At 51.8% G+C, this 22,199-nt stretch overlaps 1 protein-coding gene across 14 annotated transcripts in view; it reads left to right on the top strand.

Annotated features, from left to right (window-relative positions):
• TCF4 (transcription factor 4) overlaps nucleotides 1-10,765 on the top strand; it is a 243,023-nt gene extending 232,258 nt beyond the window's left edge. For 11 of the 14 annotated variants that reach the window (XM_072861043.1, XM_072861048.1, XM_072861042.1 and 8 more), the window contains 5 exons: nucleotides 2,929-3,064; nucleotides 3,997-4,159; nucleotides 6,283-6,512; nucleotides 7,011-7,152; nucleotides 7,422-10,765. In XM_072861043.1, the coding sequence (XP_072717144.1) occupies nucleotides 2,929-3,064; nucleotides 3,997-4,159; nucleotides 6,283-6,512; nucleotides 7,011-7,147 (666 nt within the window). In that variant the 3' untranslated portion in view covers nucleotides 7,148-7,152; nucleotides 7,422-10,765. The remainder of the gene's footprint in view (nucleotides 1-2,928; nucleotides 3,065-3,996; nucleotides 4,160-6,282; nucleotides 6,513-7,010; nucleotides 7,153-7,421) is intronic. The other 3 variants (XM_072861046.1, XM_072861051.1, XM_072861056.1) reach the window with 1 other exon arrangement.
• Nucleotides 10,766-22,199: the final 11,434 nt, after the last annotated feature.

Below are 22,199 nucleotides of genomic sequence, written 5' to 3' on the forward strand. Positions count from 1 at the left end.
GCTGCTTGGTGTGGGTTAGTTTGGGTCTTTTACTGTAGATACGTGCGCGTGCACGTACACGCACGCACAAAGGTGTTTGTAGGCTGGTGGGGCTGGAGATCGGTGTGTAGCCTGGTAGAGTTGGTAGAGTTGGAGAAGTCTTTCTGTGTCTCAGAAGATACACTGTGTGTGGATAACGAAGCCATGGGGCCGCCTGAATCTTCTCGCAAGCGACTGAAACTGGAGAAATAAATTATCCAGGAAGACACCCTATGGAAAGGCCGTTGCAAGGCGGTGGTTTGTGTAGCCCTAGAGTTAGAAGGCGTCGGTGTTTCGGAGCAGCCCCCTCGCTACGGCACGGTGGGAGGGGTGCTGCGGCCCGAGCTCCGTCCCAGCTCCGGATGCCTGCCTCCCACACGGAGAGAGGGGAAAACGGGCTTCGAGTCAGTCACGGTGGATAGGCAATGGTCTTTCTTTCTTTCTTTCGCCATCCCTACGCGATGAGCAAGGTTGGGCTTGCTCACTAAGCAAGCCTGGAATTTGCCAGTTGGCAGGAAAAAAAGCTGCAAATCTCCAGAAGCAAGATTGATCACGTAGTGGGTTGTAAACGAGAAGGAAAGAATTGATAGTTTTTATCGGTCAGTTGTGAGACATAACACAGGTGGCTACCTTCCAGATCTCTTGAGAACCTAAAGGAGAAGAAATGCGAGGGAATCTTTTTTTATTGGAACCAATTTTAAAAATATAAATAAAACTTTGTATCAGCATGTCAGCGGTAAAGTGGCGGTGACTTCACGGCATCTCTTTTTTTGCACCTGAATTCAACACTTCAGTTTAAAAATCCTCCAAATCATTAGCTTTCGATTATTACCATGTCTGCTTCTTGACGTGGTAAAACGAGAGGTCGTCTTCAAGAAGTCAGGCCGAATAATCAAGATAGCCAGGTTGTCCCTCTTCAAGCTGGACCACCCAACTGGAGGAGGCATCTCGTGTAGCCCTGTAACGGAGGTGGTCCGGGGGAGGAGGTGGGCTGCTCCGGGGCAGGAACAGGACGGGATGCTTGCCATCTCCGGGTCTGTCTGTCTGTCTGCCTGCACAGGTCATGGACGGAGCCCGGGGAGGCTCGCAGGAAAAGGGAGGGACCCAGAGCGAGACGTGGCGTCTGTCAAAGCGCCTTTACAGCTTCCAGCCGCTCTCGGGAGCTCTGCTCAAAGGGTGGTGGTTGGTTGCCAACCAGAAGTGGTCTCATATGTTTCTTTGTCTTCATCGACCTCAGAACTAAATGGTTTTCGTCTTTGTAGAATGGCAGAAAAATGTAGATTGGAGGGGACTTGTGGAGGTGGCCGGGGTGAACCCCCTGCTCACGGTGGGGCCAGCTTTGGAGTCAGGGCCAGTTCCCAGGCTCGGTCAGGTTGCCCAGGGTCATATCCAGCTGAGCTGGGTCTGGCTGGGGATGGAGGCGGACAGCCTGTTTCACTAGTCGTTTGCTTGCTTCGTCGTTTTTCTCCTCAGGATGTCATCAGGATTTTATTACGTTTTCTGCATTGAGATTTCAGGGAGTGGAGCTGCCGAGCTCTGAGCGCCCCGCAACAACTGATTCTCTCTTAAAACCAAATAATGCTGGTTCCAGTCTTAGTATCTCATGTTTTAAAAATTAAAATGTCTCAACAAGGAGAGAGTTTTTGTCTCTGCTATTTTACACTTGCTTTCGGTTATTTGCGTTTCGTCTAGTAGTAAAAGATTTTCTCCAGTTCCCCTTGGCAGGATTCCCTTTTATCTTTCTTACTGCGGTCTCGACTTGCTGCTAACAATTATCCTATATTATCTTGTAAGTCTGATTAGAAACATCCCTCCATCTCTTTATCTGCCCGAGCGCTTACTTTTTGAGAATAACGAGCGATTTACAGTTCTCTGCCGGGTTTATCGAGCGCTGGGGGACGCGCGCACCTGAGGAGGTGGAGCGCTCAGTTTCCCCTGCGGACACGCTGTCTGTCTGTCCCTACGGACGTCCGTCGGTACCTCTCCGGGGAGGCAGCGCCGGTGTTACCGCTCTGGGTGCTTTTATATCAAAGTCTCCTGCAACTCCTGACAGTTTTGCTCTTCAGATGCCTAACTCTTCTCGACGGTCTCCTTTATTTAATGAAGGAGCAGCCCTGCTGTGTGTCTGCGAGCCACGTAGAGGGGAGGAAGGGATGCGTTTCCATCGCGCCCGCGCTGTCAGCTCCGATGATGGCATTACTGGAGTGTTTAATAAAACCTTTATTGGTATATTACCCGGAGTCACGGCGTTGGCAGGGATGGTGCCCCTTCGGGTTTGGGACTCGGTGGTTAATGAAATACAGCGAGCGCTAATTTGGACGGGGCTTCTCGTTTTGGAAAGGCAGGTGACACGTTATTACGTTTGGGGGGAGCGGGGGCCGCGCCGCTCGCTGCCGCAGCTCCCGCTGTCAGAGGCTTAGCTGGCATTACGAGGAAAAAAATGGCAGGCCTGCAAATCTGATCCCCCGAAATGAAAGTCGAATGCCAAATTGAAATTCCTGCAGGATTTCCGATAGCAATGGGGGAATTGAGAAGCCCACAATTAAGCATATGGGCATTAAGATAATTGTCAGATCTGTTGGCGGACATGATAGAAGACAGATGGGTAGGAATCAGTGCGCTCGGCTGCGGCACCCTGGGAGACAATTTGACGTTTTACCTGCCTGAGCTGCTCGGCCGTGTTTGTCACGAGGCGTGCGGCGCAGCATCCTCCCGGGCGGCCTGCGCGGTGTGCGCGGTGTGCGCGGTGTGCGCGGTGCGGCTGTACGGGCCATCTGCGCCCTCTAGTGAAACCCAGCCCGGTGCCGTGGCTCACCGGCCCCATCCTTCTCCTGGGGTCCCCAGGACTGGGGGCTCGGCCGGCTGTCCGGCACCGCATGGCCTCACCGCTGCCTCTCTCCTCCCCGGCAGGTCGGAGCGCACCGCGAGGACGGGGTCAGCCTCCGCGGGAGCCACTCGCTCGTGCCAAACCAGGTCCCGGTACCCCAGCTGCCCGTCCAGTCCGCCACGTCCCCGGACTTGAACCCGCCCCAGGACCCGTACAGGGGTGAGTACCGCCTGCCTGGGAAGCCCGTCCCGGGACGCAGCATCCCCAGACCCGCGGCCGGGACGGCGGTGACCCGGGCGGGAGGGATGAAGTGTCTGCCCTGCTGGTCACAGCGATGGTGGAGGCTGTAAGACAGCGCAGGGTGCAGCCCAGACTGCGGGGCAGAGCCCGCTTGCTAATTCAGCTCGGCTCTCTGAAATGCTCCAGTTATTACAACTAGACGCACGCAAGCAACTTACCTCTGGACAGCGAGTCTTGATACCAGGACTGCTTTAAGCAGCAAAATTAAGAGTGTAGAAAACACCGCAGGAGGCACATCAAAAAGTTTAAGGGCGAGCTTAAGGTGAGACTCAGAGCTGCAGATTTTCCACCACCTTTACAATTCTGCCTGCGGGCAGGACGGCAGCAGCTGCCTCTCCTTGGCTCACAAGATGTGCTGCGCCGTCCTGAGCCTCGCAGGCTCCTCTGCAGGGTTGTTGCAACCCTGGAGCTGACCGAACCCAGAGGACATCAGGGGTTTGTGGTTATTCCTAGAGGCAGCTGTTCTTCCCCTTAAACCGAGGAAGAAAGAGCCCAAACTATTATGTTGGCTTACAAGGTCTTGCTCATTCATTGCAGCCAAGGTATTGTGATTATTTTACGAGAAAGACATACTAAAGATTTTTTTTTGAGATGAAGGAAAAGTTGCGTAGCGATTGAAGAACAGGAGTAGCAGCTAGGCGTCCCGTGCTGCCTTCCGCAGAGCAGAGCGAGACCTCAAAGCCCTGGCTGAACCCCCTTTGCAGGAGCTGTCCCCCCGCGCCTGGCTCTGCGGCAGCCAGCTGGGGCTGCGCTGCGGGTCACCCTTCGCCGGGGACAGGGGACGCACACCCAGACCGTTCAGGCGTTGGCTTAAGCACTGCTTGACAGCTCGTCCGTGTGTTTTCTCACAGGCATGCCAACCGGACTGCAAGGACAGAGCGTCTCTTCGGGTAGCTCCGAAATCAAATCTGATGATGAGGGAGATGAAAACCTCCAGGACACAAAGTCTTCTGAGGACAAGAAACTAGAGGATGACAAGAAGGATATCAAATCAATTACTAGGTCAAGATCTAGGTAACAGTATATAATAGTGTCGCTTCATTTAATTCCTTTACTGGATTTCGATGAAGTGAACAGAACAGGAGGAAACTATGAGGTTTTTTCCTGGCAGGTAAAACCACAGCCTAAGTGGAAGGGGATGGCTATTCTGGCAGTACCGAGTACCTTTCTGGTACCTGTACTCCAGGACGTCCTCAAATTCGACCAATTCACAAATTTGGACACTGAGCAAGTTCTCCACAATCTATAAAGAAATTGCGTTACGCTAAAATGTATGAATTAGGCTGTTATTCCTCTCTGCCTATGCTTGCAAATTGGAATACAGTATGGATTTTAATCTCTTTAAAAATGTGCCTAAGAGCTGATCACACCTGCACCTGAACTAACAAACCGTATGCTTTTCTTTTCCCTCTGAAATAAATTTGTCATTCCCAGTCCTCAATTTCTGTAAACCTCTAGGGCTCCCTAGGTTGAAGCGGAGGGTTTAGAGGTCTTTACTTGTTCGGCATATTCTGTATACATTTTTGGGAAGTATTCGTGAAGGTGTAGCTGGATCATATCTGGGACCTCATGCCCGTGGTAGATGTGAACGATGTCTATGGGTGCTGCAAAGGTGAGCCTGAGCAAGGGAGAGGCTTTGTCCCCGTCCCTTGAATTTCACCTGCCTCGCCCGCGTGTCAGCGCGGGGCCCGAGGTACAGCTCAGGACTGCAGATGCTCGTCATCGTAGCAAAAAATCCCGATACAGCTGAAATCCAGGCACAACCCTGCTTTGTCCAGGGGATTTTTTAAAAGGTGATTGGCAGTGTCCTCCTGCCTTTCCTCCTTCCACGCCTGGTTCTCTGTATCAAAACGGAGCCGAGGTAAGAAGCGTCTGAGCAGACGTGCTGCCCCAAGAGAGCGCCGGGACTGGCACCTCTCAGGCCAGCGCTCGCTGATGTTTAAACGTTAATTACATTCCCATCTCTTACGACTGGAGAAAATAGATGACATCCCGAGATTTTCTCTGAATAAATGTGTCGAAGTAACCATATGTATAAGCGCGGCTTTCATGTGCGTTTACATTGTGGTAAGAAGAAAGCACCTTTATGCTGATGTGAGGTGATCGTAGTTCTTGTTAATGCAACAAATATGCTGTCGCTTATGCATATTTATATGTGCTTTGAAGCTTTTGTAGGCTAACATTTTTGCTTTTAACATGCTTGCAGCTTTAAAAGGTTACTCCTGATATTTAGTTATATGTCTAAATCTATGTTGTTAGGGCTGCTGGAAATTTATTACTCCATTTGCATAACCAATTCAAATTATATAGTGCCAGTGACTCACCAGTGGATGCGTTTTCAATTTCAAATCATCATTTTATCTGGATAAAAAGCAGTTTTGTGGCAGAAAGGATGCAGAAGTTCACCGTAGGGCTCTTCACAGCCATAAATTACTTCTGTGGCTCTTTGCCCACGGGCGTTTCGGTGCCCCGTGCTCCGCGCAGGGACGGGGGTGCTGCCCGCACCCACTGCCCGTGGCTTGCCACTGCTCGGGAGGGTGGCGGATCCTCACCCTCACCCTCAGCGATGGAGAAAATTTCTTCCAAAACCCGAATGACGGTCTGCTGAAAGGGAAGCGTGTAAACGCACGGCTGTCATCCTGGCTCGGAAGCTACTGCTGAGGGGCCGGAGCCCGTGGGACTTGGGTGCGAGCACCGGCGTGAGACTCCTCGAACTGCTCGCTCCCGGGGCGAACCCCCAGGCAGCGAAGCTGGGAGCAGCGCCGACAGCCACCACTGCGTCCTTTGGGGTTCAAGGGCGACGATAAGTGGAGATTTGCCACAATTTAAAATGTAGCGGTATTGGCTGTGATAAAATATGTTATTGAAAACAAGCTGCATTTTTGCTTCTTTAAAATAGCAGAAGTCCTGCCTTGCGGGCTGTAAAGCCTCGTTACAAACCAGGGCTTTACTCAGTGTAAAATCTAAGGGGACTGGATTTTGCGCAGGTTCGGTGGAGGAGGGACAGCAAAAAAGGATCCCTCCGAAGGTGTCTGCTCATAAATTGTAGCCCTAGATTTGGGCGAAGTCTGCTGAAAATCTTTGCGCTGCTTATTTTCCACATCATTAGAAAATGATGTATTCCTTTTGTCTCCCAGCAATAACGATGACGAAGACCTGACACCGGAGCAGAAGGCCGAGAGGGAAAAGGAAAGGAGAATGGCCAACAACGCTCGGGAGCGCCTGCGCGTCCGCGACATCAACGAGGCTTTCAAGGAGTTGGGCCGGATGGTGCAGCTCCATCTGAAGAGCGACAAGCCCCAGACCAAGCTCCTGATACTACACCAGGCTGTGGCTGTCATCCTCAGCTTAGAGCAGCAAGTCAGAGGTCAGTGTGCCACCTCTTGTACCTCCTGACGGCCCTCCCGGGCTTCGGCCATGCCAAACGCGCCTTTCTGGACTGGGGAAAGCCTGGCCAGGGGCACCCGGTGCCAGGGGGAGAGGCAAGACCTAACCCTTGGCACCCAGAGCACCCGGGGTGCTTGCGTTCCCCTGCGGCTCCGGCACCGGGGATGCTGGCGTAGATCCTCGGCAGCCTCGGCACAGTTTCACGTTCTTTAGCAAGATCCAAATTCAATATTAAGCTTGGCTGCTCCTTAGCAAAGCGCAAAGGCGGAGGTATTTGCAGAGCCGGGGTATGGAGTTGTAGCGTGGTTCAGCGCTTGGCCTGACCGAGCTGCACCCTCCGCTTCGGCCCGCTGAATTCCTGTAGCAGGACGGAAACGAATGAATGGCGATGAATTATTTTAAATGCCCGTGCAATGAACAGACCGATCTGGTGTAAAAATGTCAATACTTGAAAGCGCCTTTTGCTTCAATTCGACAGAAAGAAATCTGAATCCTAAAGCCGCGTGTCTGAAAAGAAGGGAAGAAGAGAAAGTATCTTCAGATCCTCCTCCGCTTTCCCTGGCAGGACCCCACCCTGGGATGGGCGATGCCTCCAATCACATGGGACAGATGTAAAAAAGGCAAGTTTCTTCTCAGCCGTGCCCGGGGAGCCTTCTGCCCCGCGCCCAGCGGGGTTACCCCAGCCCAGCCCCCCGTCCCAGGGCAGGCCGTCCCCCGGGTGCTGCGCGCGGGGGGGGATGTGCCGGCCCGCCCCTTGCGAATCGACGTTCGGGTCGCCGGGCGAGCACGCGTGATTTCCGAGGCAGCGTTCAGGTGGGTTGCTGGAGGAGGGTGCAGGGCCGCCCGCTCAGCTCTCCTGGACTGATGAGATTTTTTACTTCTTCCACAGGTCCAAGTTGCCACATTTCTTCATTTAAGCAAGAGACCACTTCCTTAACAGCTGTATTATCTTAAACCCACATAAACACTTCTCCTTAACCCCTTTTTTGTAATATAAGACAAGTCTGAGTAGTTAAGAATCACAGACGCAAGAGATTTCAGCATTCCCGATTATTAAAACCGAGAAAAAAAAACAAACAAAAAGTGCAACTTGAGGGACGACTCTCTTTAACATATCATGCAGAATGTCTAACGCAGTATGTTACGAGCTGTAAGTGCACAGCCTAGAGACTGAATGGCAATCTTCTCCACACTGTGGGACAATGCATTTGTGCCTAAACTTCTTTTGGAAAAAAAAAAAAAAAAAATATAATTAATTTGTAAGTCTGAAAAAAATATTTAATTTAAAATTGTAAACTTGCAATAATGAAAAAGTGTACTTCTGAAGAAAAAAAAAAAAAGAGCGTTTTTGTTGGTGTGCTAGACAGCTAGTGTTTATACTTACTGGATATTAAAAGGGAAGCTTTGCTGCCCAGATATTTACAAAACCAGCAAACGTCCTAATGAAAACTGAAGCGATGACATTAGCCATTCCTTAGGGTAGGAGGAACAGATGGATCTTATAGACCTATGACAAATATATATATATAAATATATATATAAATATATATTAAAAATTTAGTGAATATGGTAAGCTTTTGTTCATTTGTTTCAGACTTTTTTGCTCCTGTAAAAAAATAGTACTGATTAACTTTTTTAAAAAGAAGATTTTACTGTAAATAAGGATTTTTTTGTCTTATTTCTGTCCCTCTCCCCTGTTTTTGTTATTGTAACCTGTAGTGCCAACTCTGTCTCTGGAGGGGTAGTGCAGGACGAAACGCTGACCCTGACGTTGCTTCTCATTCATAACTAAAGTAGAGAGTTGTTTCTTCAGTCTTTGGGGAAGACAGGACTTTGGGTCCGGCGCGCGCCGGCACCCGGGCGCGGGAGCGAGCCCCGGCCGCCCCGCCGCCCCGCTCGACCCTTTTCTGGGATTTTCAGAGGTACAAGGTTAGAATGCTACAATGTTACCACTGTGCCTTCCAATGTTTATATCATCGGAAACATAACATAATCAAGTGGCTGTGATTAACGAACCGATTAAAGTGTTACCTATGTGTGTAGCCTAAATAGTGTGCAGTGAGGCGTTGCTGAATACATGGTCAGATTTGGGGGGGGGGGACCATCGCGGGGGCAAATTGCAAGTAGTGTGACAGATTTGATCGACTTCTTTTTCTGTTGTTCTTCTCTCGTTTTTAAGTGGATTATTTAAGTGTAGACCACTTGCTGCCTCCTCCTTTCTTTGTGAAATGCCAATCTCGGTCATCATGCAGCATTATAACAAGCCTTATGAGTCCTAAAGCATTAAGTTGCACTTTCTCGAGGAGGGGTGGTAGTACAGTATTTCTCTGGCCAGTACGAATGAAGTTTTTACTTAACATATTTAATAGTAACATAGCTCAACTATGGCACAGCAGCTCATCAGATAACTAGCTTTGAAGTCTGGGCACAATTGAACCAACTTCCATAGTGAATCTTAATAACGATTGACTTTGGTGTACAGTACGATTAACAGATAGTGCTCCTAGTTAAGTATTTGTCAGCATCCTTTTGTCTCTAATTCCAGTTTCTATTTTTACAGCCACACCAACCTGGCATGTATTTTAAATAAAATCTCCCTGTTCGAGTAGATTTTCCACCTATCAACACTGAATAAATGCCATAAATCCATCAAGCGGTCTAAATGTTCCATCTGTTCTCCTGTTTTGCCAGTTATATAGTAATGAAAAATACATTTGTAAATTTTATGCAACAAATGGCAAACGTATCATTATTTTGAAATTGTGTATGTAAAAGTTATATTTTTACATGTAGACTCTTGTTATTATGTGTTTTAATACATTGTATCAGTTTTTTTGTTTATAAAAATCTGTGTGGTTGAAAAAAAGTCTCATTTAAATGAAATAGTGAGATACAAGAATCTGAATTTTATGTTTGTTTCTGAAAACGTAAAGAACAAATATGATAGTTACCACGTGCTCACCTTCGACATCCCCATACCCATTTGGATTAGCTGTGTGCGTGCTGAAAACTGTAAATATGTTCAGTAGCGATAAAACTCTCAATGTTTTGATTTGTCGATAAGTTTCTCAAATGTGGAGGTGGATTCAACTGCTAGAGCAGACGCTAGAGGAGACCACACTAAGGCTTAAGTCCGAGTTACAAAGGCTTATTGTGGGAGAAACGCTGGACTTGGAGCAGGCCTGGTTTATCGGAGGGGGGGTGATAAGGCTTGAGCCCGCCCGGCGCTGGTGACGGCCAGCGGTCCCCTCGGCTTCTGGAGGGCTCTGCTGCCCCGTGCCGCGCGGGTTGTCCCTCCGGATGGGGCGAAGAGCACGATGCCGATGAACGAGCCACGTAGTTTTTTCCAGGAGACCTCAGACCCGCTGGACCACGCTCGGTTTCGGTCTGTCCGAGTGCACCACTCGATCGGGGTAGGGACCGGCAAGGAGATCATCACCGAGATGCTGAGGACTGTGCTTCTGATAAACGATGTAAAAAAAAAAAAAAAAAAAAATTATAAGACCAACTTCATGTTTATTTAAAACAATCTGTGGACAGAAAATAAATGACGAGTTTAGTTTCTGGAACTTAAAAAGAAAGAAAAAGCTTTTCTTGTTCCGCTCGCACTCGGCTCTGGCTGAACTCGAGGAGCAGCTCGGGGCAGTGCCCGGCGGCTGCGGTGCTCCCGGCCGCCGCGGGGATGGATGCCGGCGGCACGCCGCGGGCACTCCCGGGCTCCCCGTCCCGCGCCGAGGCGGGCTGCGCCCTCATCCGCCCTGGACTGAAGAACTGAGGATCCCGGCCGGCTTCCGCTCCACGATTTCAAAACAAAAAGCCCCACGAGCGTGTAATCCTGATTTTTTTCCGTTATTCCCAGCCCAGGTAAGGTGTGCGCATCTCGAGCTGCCTTTCTCCGAGGGGATTGAGCTGCCGATACGTAGTTAAAGCGGTGAAGGTTTTAGAAAGCTGTACCCTCTGGTAATAAAAGCGGGCTACGAAACTCTCAAAGAAAAAGAAAAGAAATCCTGAATTAGCGGCTTTTTCTGAACTGATCCACCTCCACATTCAAGTAATTTATGAATATGCTGAATAGGGAATCTGTTCATCTAGAACTTTTTTACCATTTGTCTTCTGTGTAGCTGCAAGGAACACTAATGTTTATACAACTGTCAGTCCTACCAGTGATGCAACTTGTACTGATTCAGTCTTCCGAGGTTCTGGGGGGGTTTTTTAGGTTTTTTTTCAGGGGCCGGGGCGGGGGGGAAGGCGATGAAGACGGGTGGTCAGGGAGAGGAGGGGTTCACCTTTGTATCCAATAGGCAGAATACGATCCGTGTCCAAAAGCAAACAATACAGAATATTGCCAGGAATGAAGAGATTTCAGCGGAAACAAGCACAAATCAAAAAAAAAAAAAAAAATCCAAAAAAATTTAAAAAGAAAAAAAGGAAAAAAATACAAAAAAAAGGAAAAGAAAAAATTAGTCCACTGGTTGACTGGAAAAAAAACCCTAGAGGTGGAATACGATGAATTCCAAGACAGCGGGGCACCGGGCCCGGGGGGCCCTACCTTTTCCTTTCGGTTTTGTTTTGTTTGTTTGTTTTTTAAAGAACATGTTCTTTCTCATGGGACTTGAAGTTGATTCATATTTGTGCAGTGCTGGTTTGACCATACTCATTTCAAGTATTATAGACTTATGTAATGGTGAAAATATATGAACTGTGGCCTTTTTCATTCTTGTTACTTGTGATGCAATTAAGTGAAGATAAGAAAAAAAAAAAAAAAGCAGAGATTTACCATGTATCAGTGCCTGGCTTTTTGTTATAAAGCTTCGTTTGTCTAGTGCTCTTTTTGCTATAAAATAGACTGTAGTACACCCTAGTAGGAAAAAAAAAAACTAAATTTAAAAATAAAAAATATATTTGGCTTATTTTTCACAGGAGCAATCCTTTTATACCATGAATATTACGGGAAAAAAAAAAAAAATTGTCAGATTCTGAATATTTCTTCTTTGTAGATTTTTGGAATCATTCTGAGTAAAAGTTTGTTACTTTATTTTACTATTTAAAAGATGTTATTTTACCATGTGTTATTGAGATCAAACTGTATGGTAGCTTTTTTTTTTTAGTTGTAGGTCGCAACGGGGAAATTTTTGCGACTATACACATAGCTGCAGCAGTAAAAATGAAAAAAAAAAACGGGAAAAAAAAGGAAAAAAAGGGAAAAATATTTTAAAAAAAAAGAAAAAAAAGATGAACAGTTACACCTTGTTTTCAATGTGTGGCTGAGTGCCTCGATTTTTTCATGTTTTTGGTGTATTTCTGATTTGTAGAAGTGTCCAAACAGGTTGTGTGCTGGAGTTCCTTCAAGAAGATGACAAGCAAACAAAGACAGCTTGGTGTAGGCCATTACCTGTTTCTCATCTGTAGTTATTCGATGCCGTCATGTACATGACCGTTCTGTAGCAATAAATGTGCCATTTTTATAAACCGTTTCCGACACTTGGCTTTCATTTCATTCTGCATTGCCCATCGCCGCCGGGACCCTCCGGCTGCCGCCGTGCCCCAGCCTGCCGCCCTGGGGCTCTGCTTTTGGGGCGGTTTCTTAGGAGAACGGGTGCTTTTTGGTTGGTTTGGTGTGGGGTTTTTTTGATGTGTGTGTGTGTTTCTGGTAAAAACCCCTTGTTTCCGTGTGTCGCGGTGTGCGTGCCGTGCCCCGGCGGGGCTCGGCGCCGGGGTGGCCGGAGGAGCCGGTGCCGGCGGCGGTGCCGGGCGCTTCGGGCTTCTCCCCGCGGTGACTTCTTCACCTGCCGGTAGCGTTGGCAAAGCGCTTTCCAGTCCTCTCGGAGGAAGGTCATTTTCATTCTCATTCTCATCTAGATTTTACTCTGTTCTGTAAGTAAATCATCTGTATTTCGCCCTAAAACTCTTCGAGCCCCCCGGAAGAATACAAAGCGCCTGCTAGAGCGAGCAGGGGATGCTGTACGGGGGGCGTGCTGGAGCGCGGGCAAAGCCAACCCATGAACCTTGGAAAAACAGGCGGACTCTGTAAAATCCGAGGCTGCGTATCTGCGGAAATGAAGCCGCGAAGCGCTTCCCTGCGCCCTCGCTCGCCGTGCTCGGCGGGCGCTCACCGCATCGCTGGGTCGGCTCTTCTGCAGGTTTTTCTCTGCTACGGTTTCGTGGTTGGAGCTGGAGCGAAGACCCGAGATGCGTAATGGCTGTAAACTGGGCATTGCCAACCGCACTCACGGTTTCACGGTATTGACACTTTTTTTTTTTTTTTAAAGTCGTTCACTTCTGGTTGGCACTGTCGGACCTTCTCAAGCCAGACGGAAACCACGGAGTTCAGACCTGTCCACGCTCCTTGCATCGCATCTGACCAACAGAAAGCTGTGCAAATCGCGGTGGTGGGGACGGACGAGCTGAGAGGGGCTCTGGGTGGAACGGCCTTGGGTTGGGTTTGGAGAAATGGGGGGGGCTGGTTGACGCAACATTTATACAAGACCCGAGATGGACATAAGAACCGTTGCAGATTTGCACTGAGGAATTATTTATCCTGTGTGGTGTCTTGGGGATCTTTTCAGTTACGCCCGATGCCCGCGTCCTTGCGGCAGTGCCGCGCCAGCCGCCGGCCGCTCACCGGCAGGAGCCTGCACGGCCCGTCATCGCGGCCCTTGGTAGCAAAACGGGAGGACTCGATTTAATCAGTCATACGTGACGTGCATCTGATACCGGCAAAGCTTTTGGATGATAACACCTTTAGTTTTGCCCGGGAATGGAGTTTTATTGCTGCGCTTTACCCTTCCACCACGATTCACGGTTGCTACTGAACGATGCAGTTTGGTCTCTTTGAGTGTTACAAATGAAATTATGCGTTTAACTGAGTTTTTCTTCCCGCCTAGGAGAGCAGGTCATTCTAAACAACCGCAGACGCTGGCTCCGTGGTATTTCCTGGGGGAAGGCGCTCAGAATTCTCAGACGGAAAATAATCTCAAATTAATCCCTTGTGGAGAACGGGGGTTTCAGGCCGAGCCCCTCGAGGGGGGCCCAGCCAGGGGAGGTCTCCACGTGCCCTGCCGCCTCTCAGTTCGTTTTGGAGAGGTCTCCTGCAACCCCTGAGCCCACCCCCCCGCTTTTCATCCTCACCCACCAGACCTCTCCTTCCCAGCACCGCCAGCCTGGACCCAGCAGGAGCCCGGCCGGTTTCTGCCTGCGTTGCCCGCTCTGAAGATGCCACCGGAGCGAGGAGCCGGACGGGCAGGGGCAGAAGAGGAGGCAGCGCGGGCAGCCCAGCACCAGCTGCCTGGCCACCAGCCCGTGCCCGCACCTTCCCTCCGGCATCGGAGCCGCTCTCCAGCTCACGTTTTATCTCTCCGCTTGCAGAAGCCAAAGGTGCTTTGCCAAGGAGGTGCCCTGAGGGGCTGGGAGGGCTGGGAAAGGTGCACGGGTGGGATGGGGCGCTGGGCACGGCTCTGCCGTCCCGGGGCCGGGCAGGGGGGTGCCCGGGATGGAAACACGGCCACTGACAGCAACTCAACCACGCTGCCTTAGAGGGCTTTCGACAGGACATTCGGTTGGTAATTCCTTTATGAGGAGCTTGGGCTTTTTTTTTGTTTACTAATAAAGCTACGGGGCTCGAAATGTCTTCTGAGAAAGAACAGAAGAGCTGAAGGGTGTCTCTGTAGATAGAGTTGGGATGAGGAGTCATCCCCCCCTGTCCCGTGGCTGACAACTCTAGGGAAGTTGGCTGATACCACGTGCAGTTCCGCTGCACTTCTCTTGGTAGCCAGTAAACACATCTCCAGTGTCTTGAGCTTGTAAATCTTCAAAGTGTGAGCACTGGGAATGAAACCGCCCCGTCCTCTCGGCTGGAGCTCAGACACGGAGCCCGGCTGCGTTACACGGCACGGGGGTCACAGCGGGGGGGACGGGGAACTTCAGCCCCTTTCCGAGCCAGAGAGGACCCCTCGGGCTCCCTCCCTGCGCCCCTTTTCCCTAAAGTCCCCTGCAGTGATCTTCCCCGGACATGTAGGTTTGGGTTTTTTTTGGTGGGGGGGGTGGTTTTTTAAACATCAGTCCTGAGGCTAAAATGCAGCTCCCCTGGTCTTGTTTACTTCAGTACCTGGGGTTTTAAGATCTAAAACCTGCTTAGGCGGGCGCAGAGAAGAAGGTCCCCCCCGACAAAGCCTTTCACGCAGTATTGTCCTTTTACGTCTGGATGCAGCAAACTGCCGCTGGCCCTGCTGCTAGCAGTTCCCCACGCTTAGTTAAACCCTAGCACCGCTCAATTTGGTGGCATGCACCATCTTTGAAGACAAGTCCTCCTAGCCTGGAGTGAAGTACGTGGTGGGGAAGGCTCGGGGTGGCCCCAGAAACTACGGCTTTAGCCCATCGCTGTGAGAGGCGGAGTACACGCGTGCGAGGGGAGTGTGAAAACAGCCTTTTGGATTTGGCAAGGGTTTTTATGTATTTAACAGGGGGTTGAGTCCCCGCGGTGCCGGCGGTGAGGAGCAAGGCTTGCCCGGGGGCAGCGGCGTCTGTCGCCCAGCGGCTGGGGGAGCAGACCGCACTGCCAGAGCCAGCGGTCTGGCCCAAAGCTCGATGCTGCTGTTCTGGGCACCACGAAAAAAAGAGATGGCCATCGCTTCTTTCCTGCGATAAGGGGAAAGACCTACTGGTTTGGGTTCCCCCATTTGCAGAGAGCGACTGCTCCGTTGGAGGGCACGTCCCCGGGCAACCGGGCCACCTGCGCAGCGATGGCTTTCAAAAGAGCTGCATTTTCCCATGCCAAAAAAGAGCGACGATCGACAAAACAGGGCAAGAGCAAAAGATCTGCACCAGTTCGCATGTGCCGTGCCTGCCCGAGCTCCTTCACATCCCAGGAGAACTCAGTCCATGCTGGCTGGTGGACGAGCGGCTGCTGTCCCGTCAGGGCAGCAATCTCCGCGGGCTTTGCCGAGCTGCAGGGCTTTGCCGGTAGGACAGGCTGGGAGATCTGTCCCCTCAGAGCAGGAACGCGGGTATAAGCCGTGCTCTGCAAACTGCCCCGCTGCCCGCTTTAACCGGCCGAGGCACCCACGGTTACCCCCAGGGCCGGTGCAGGACAAGGCAGCCCACTGGCAACCTGGGCTCGTGCCAGCCCGTGCCACCCACCAGCCATCCAGGCGGGGATGCCGTGCCCCACACCGCCGCGTGGGGATGTTTGGCTCGGGCAGGCTTTGCTCAGCGGGCACGGGAATGCCCCAGGGTGCAGCCCACCGTTGCGGCCACCGGCTCTCGCGGTGGAAGCCGCAGGGAAGCAGTGCTGCAGGGAAAAGCCTCGGCCCAGGGCAGATGTCCAGTGCGGGCTCGGCCCCAGCACGGGGAGAGGGAAGGTGCCTGGGATGGGATGGGATGGGATGGGATGGGATGGGATGAGATGAGATGAGATGAGATGAGATGAGATGAGATGAGATGGGATAGGATGGGATGCGAAGGGATGGGATGGGGATGGGATGGGATGGGATGGGATGGGATGGGATGGGATGGGATGGGATGGGATGGGATGCAATGAGAGGGGATGGGATGGGAGGGGATGGGATGGGATGGGATGGGGATGGGATGTGAAGGGATGGGATGGGATGGGATGGGATGGGGATGGGATGCGATGGGATGCGATGGGATGGGATGAGAGGAGATGAGATGGGATGGGATGGGATGAGATGAGATGAGATGAGATGGGATGGGATGCGAAGGGATGGGATGGGGATGGGATGGGATGGGATGGGATGCAATGAGAGGGGATGGGATGGGAGGGGATGGGATGGGATGCAATGGGATGGGATGAAAGGGGATGGGATGGGATGGGATGGGATGCGATGGGATGGGATGGGATGCGATGAGATGAGATGGGATGGGATGGGATGCGATGGGATGGGATGAGAGGAGATGGGATGGGATGGGATGGGATGGGATGGGATGGGATGGGATGGGGATGTGATGTGAAGGGATGGGATGGGATGGGATGGGATGGGATGGGGATGTGATGTGAAGGGATGGGATGGGATGGGATGGGATGGGATGGGACGGGATGAGAGGAGATGGGATGGGATGGGATGGGATGGGATGGGATGGGATGCAATGGGATGGGATGAAAGGGGATGGGATGGGATGGGATGGGATGGGATGGGATGAGAGGGGATGGGATGGGATGGGATGGGATGGGATGGGATGGGATGGGATGGGATGCAATGGGATGGGATGAAAGGGGATGGGATGGGATGGCATGGGATGGGATGGGATGGGATGGGATGGGATGGAATGGGATGAGAGGGGATGGGATGGGATGGGATGGGATGGGATGTGAAGGGATGGGATGGGATGGGGATGGGATGCGATGGGATGGGATGGGATGGGATGGGATGGGATGGGATGCGATGAGATGGGATGGGATGAGATGAGAGGGGATGGGATGGGATGGGATGGGATGGGATGAGAGGGGATGGGATGGGATGGGATGGGATGGGATGGGATGCAATGGGATGGGATGAAAGGGGATGGGATGGGATGGGATGCGATGGGATGGGATGGGATGCGATGAGATGAGATGGGATGGGATGGGATGCGATGGGATGGGATGAGAGGAGATGGGATGGGATGGGATGGGATGGGATGGGATGGGGATGTGATGTGAAGGGAAGGGATGGGATGGGATGGGATGGGATGGGATGGGATGGGGACGGGATGGGATGCGATGGGATGGGATGGGATGGGGATGGGATGTGAAGGGATGGGATGGGATGGGATGGGATGCAATGAGAGGGGATGGAGATGGGATGGGATGGGGATGGGATGCAATGAGAGGGGATGGGATGGGATGGGATGGGATGGGGATGGGATGCAAAGGGATGGGATGGGATGGGATGGGATGGGGATGGGATGGGATGCGATGGGATGGGATGGGATGGGATGGGATGGGATGGGATGCGATGGGATGCGATGGGATGGGATGCGATGGGATGGGACAGGACAGTTGTGTGAAGCAGCTGGGGGAACCAACCAGGCCAGAGGCAGCAGCGTGAGCAGAGGCGGGCGACAAAAGCTGTCTGGCTCCCTGGGTGATGGGAGTGCCTCCTGGGTGTTTTTATAAAATTAATCGATCCATCAATCTATTAGAGGCAAGGTCCTTTGCATTTTGGGAAGCTGGGCAAGCCATGTGATTTATTTTTTAAGCACAAAACCAGTTGGGAAGCTTGCAGGCAGGTGCAGGCTGCGTTTCGCTGCATGACTTGCCAGCGTTTGCCCAGGAGCGCGGTGGCCCCGGGTCAGGCTGGGGCCATGTGGAAGTTGGTGACAAGGTGACAAGGCACTGGGCAACTGCCCAGCCTCAGGCAGGACGGTCAGTAATGTTTTCTTGACCTCCAATGACTGGTTTTTCTTTTAATTGCTTAATTTTACCCAGCTACCAGTGACTACACACTCTTAGAGTAACTTAAGGAGTTGAGTTTCTCCCGCTCCTGTCTGCCAGTACCAGCGTTACTGGAAGCTGTCAGGTCCAAAGCCCCTTTGGAGGCACTTCTGAGAAGAGCAAGCAGGCGCTTCCCTGGGTAAACGGGATTTCTGGGGTACTCCTGCCCACCTCCCAGCTGGGACCGCGTCCTTCCCAGGAAAACTGATTTCCCATCCAATGCCATTATCGGCAGCGTTGGCAAAGCTGCCAACATTTTCCTATTGCCCGTGGAGGGGAAACCTGGAAGTTTTTCTGGTGAGAAATGAAAACATGACCCCCAAAGACCCCCTAATAACCCCAGGTTACCCGGGAATCTCCCCTGGAGGGTGATGTGGGGTGCCGAGCCCTTCCCAGCCCACAGGATTCTCTGCAAAAACCAACCGATGCCGAACGAAATGGGCTAAAAAGTTTCTCTTTCCGTAAATAGCCCTTTTGGCAAGAAATGCTGAAATTTTTCTGTTCACTTCTTTGCACTGATTTTCTCAAATACTGCCGCTTATACGATCAGATAGATTGCTGTAGCATGAGCGGCTTTTCAGCTCTTAAAAAACCACTCTGTTGTAATCTAGTGTTAATCAGATTGTAGTCAGCTGCCCCGGGTATAGAGCGGTGGGACGGTAAGATGGGGAAGCCTTCCTGCCGTGCTGCAGGGCGGCTTAAAACCTCGCCGGTATTTATATAGTGCCGCTTGGTTAGCAAAGAGGGTGTTTCGGTGTCGTACCTCCGTGAGGGCCTGCCATGCAGCCGGCGGGATTTGCCCGGCCCCGAGGAGCGGGGCAGCTGCGGGTTTTGGGGTCTGCTGGGGAGGAGGCAGAGCCCTGGGCTTTAACTCATCCCTCCAGAAGTGCTAAATACCCCGGGTAGATCCTTAGCTAGGACTCATTTATCTTCTTTACTCCACTAAGCCAATATTGTTATTTATAAGAGAAATCCTGCAGCCTTCTTCTAAGCCTGCTCCCCGGCACAGCTGGGGATACGCTCCCGGCTCCGGCAGGGAACAGGTTCGTGGTGGAGCGGTGAAGAATTTACCCGGATCCTGCCGTGGCCCCGCAGGCGGCCCCGGGGCTCGAGCCGGGAAGGCGCAGGACAGAAATGCTCATGGACGCAGCCCTCTATTCTCAAAATAGCCGAAATCTTATTTTAGTAGGATTTATTTTTTTTTAGTAAGAGCATAATATCGATGGAAACAACTTTCTCTTGTCAAATATTCTTTTTCCTATCAGGATAAAAGAGCATTGGGAAAGTAGCACTGCAAATTAAATTCCCATCTACCTCTAAGAGAAGCCCAGCAAAGCGTCCCCGTGCTCAAAGCCGCGCGGCAGGGGCTCCAGCACAAAGCAAACTTCGGTGCAGATGTGCTGGTGAGCGCTCAGATACTTACTGAAATGCGCTAAATAACTGTAAGCCTGAGATTCAAAGAAGTCTAAAGAGGATTAAATCCTCTGAAATAGGCCAGAACTACTTTGTTGCTGCCGTGGTTTGGTTTTTTTTTTTAGCTTTGTCAGAAGAGTGAGTCACCAGCAAGAGGCCAGAGAGCTCCCCACCCTCCTTGCACGGCCAGGGAAGACGGTGCAGGAGCAGCAGATGCTATCCGGGACCTGGGTGCCGGATCCGGGAGCCGACGGGCTCCGGCAGCGCCGGCAATGTAGGGCACGCTGCGCCCGAGGGCTTAGCAATGCTCTAATCCAGAGAGAAAAAAATCGCATTTGTAAAAAGAGGGGAAAAAAAATCCCCCCATCTCTTGCCTCGCAGCCTGCAAGCTGTTGGTCTGGGGCTGCGCACCACCCCGACACCGCTTCGCCTGCTGCGGCCGAGAAGGGGAAATTCCATGCGGCTTTTTGTCCCGTGCCGGGTGCCGTGCCGGGTGCCGTGCCATCAGCAATGGCAGAAGCCCAGACTCAGCAGCTTCGGTGACAAAGTCTTTACACCGGAAGCATCCAGACTCCAGTCTGGGGGTGAAGCATCCCCACGGCGCTGCGTGTCGTCGTCCTCTGAGGTGTCATCGTCTTTTTGGTCGTATTCAAAGCCAGTGCTCGGGCTGGCGTCGCCTGTGACCCTGCATCCCCAGCAAGCCGCTGGGATTTAATGATTTGTGAGGGCAAAAATGTAAGCCCTGGAAGGCAGAATTAAAATCCTGGGGACTCTGCTGTGTGTATATGCATACGTGGACACCCAGCATAGACAGAATAAAAGCTGATAGAAAATATTGGTGATTAGTCAAGATAAATCCTTAGTTTTGCCCATACAGATGTGGAAAAAGTTATTTAGCATTTGCAGAGCGTTGGAACCATTTTATGCAATATTAAAACGAAGCGTAATTCTTCAGGCATCCCCTGCCCCATCCGTGGGCGTCTGGGCTGACCCTCTGGCTCCATCCTGGGGGATCACGAGGCTTCGCTGGAGATCATGGCAGCGCGTATTTGTGGCGATGAGAGAGGATCAGTTAAAAAAATCCCTCTGAGATAATGGCATTTCAATAGACGGAGGCTTTGGCTGTGTGTTGTGGGATTTTCCCGCTTGGCCGCTGGCGTGTCCGAGGGCTGGCCCTGCTCCCTTGCTTTTCTGAGGGGTTTCTAAGGGACGCAGGGATCGGGTTAGCATTGCTTGAGCGGGGCGCGATGCAGAAATCAGAGCCTACTCCTTGTAGGCTACGGTAACTGTAAAGCCATGTGTGAGACCGCCCAGGGGTGACTTCAGGGGCGATGCTGTTGCCCTTTAGCAGAGCCCCTTCCTCAGTATTTGCAGACCATCACTGGGGTTTCTCAGTGCTGGCACACAGCAGTGCCCCGATTTGGGGCACGGGGCTCACAGGCATCCCCGTCTCTACGCTCCCGGTGATGGTTTTGCCTTAGATGTGACCGGAGGGGTCACGTTTGACCCACCGGTCTGGTTTGAAAGCCCTGATTGTGCCTGGCGTTAATTACGGAGGCGTTCTGCTCTTCTCCCTGCCGAACGGCATTGGCACCGTTCGTTCCTCCCGGCAGCAGCACCCGGAGCTGATCGTCCCACGTTATCGGTGGTACCCGGTGGGCTGGAGGGCACCGCAGCTCGGCTGGCCACGAGCTCCAGCACCCCTCTGCGGGTGGGGATGTGACCAGGAGTTAGAGGAGTCTTTCAAAGCCTACGAAGTTCCGTTTGACCTTTTTCCCTAAAAATTAGAGCTGTCGGAGGGAGAAGTGCCAAGGAGGCAGGTCCCAAGGGGCCAGGCTGCGCTCGCCCTTGGGTTTGCCCTGGGGTTCAGCCGCGGGGAGGCTGAAGTCAAGAGATATTCAATACATTTGGGGTGAATTAAACGATATGGGGCAGCAGTAAAGAAAACAGCTTTCAATGTGGATTACTGAGCCTACATAGGGAAAAACAACGGCCCCTCTGGGAAACCCACGGGTAAGGACGGGTCGGCGCCGCAGGGCATGGGGGCTTGCAGCCACGGCAAAGGGCACAGCGGTGCCCTTCATCTCTGCTGCACACCAAATGCATCTCATGAGCAAATACCACCAGGCCTTGCTGCAGCTGAAAAAGGATTAGTACAAGGCCGAGGAAGATCCGTCTCCCGAGCGTGGGTACGGCGGGTCAGATCGTGCCCTCCGAAACCGTGCCGCCAGCCAGCCGGTGCTTTGGGGAGGGAAAGGTGAGCTGGGTTTAGCTCTCGGTTTCTAAGACTATCATAAATTCCTAGCGCCTGGTAACATCATTGCGGCACCAATAATAAAATAAGAGGCGAGAACCCCGTGAAACAAACAGGTGAAAACAAAAGCTTTGGTGGAACGTGGAGGAGCGCCAAGGGAAGACAAAAATATCGGCGTGGATTAAAGACAACGGAGCCACACTCAGATGCAAAGATTATGCGCAATTCCTGAATAATGTGGAATAAAAGGGACTGAAAGATCATTAAAATTAATCAGAGATTAACGGAAACAGCAATGCGAGGCTGCTGAGCCAGTCTTATCTGCTGTCAACTGAACTTATTTTAGCTGAGAAATAAGACTATCAGATTTGGAGCTAAATGATAAGGATAAGTAAGATCTCTTAAACCTCTAGAGAGACCCTGTCAAGTGCTGCCAGCCCTTCTGTGACCTCCCCGGCGGGGGAGTAGCTCGGTGTCCCCGCGTCCTCCCCGTCTGGGACCCCCTACCCGGGCTGGGACCCCCTCGCCTCAGCTCCCCCTGCCCCGTCCCTGCCCGCCCTGCGGCACGAGGC

This window comes from Ciconia boyciana, chromosome 4 (assembly GCF_034638445.1).
Source record: "Ciconia boyciana chromosome 4, ASM3463844v1, whole genome shotgun sequence".
Classification (NCBI taxonomy): domain Eukaryota; kingdom Metazoa; phylum Chordata; class Aves; order Ciconiiformes; family Ciconiidae; genus Ciconia; species Ciconia boyciana.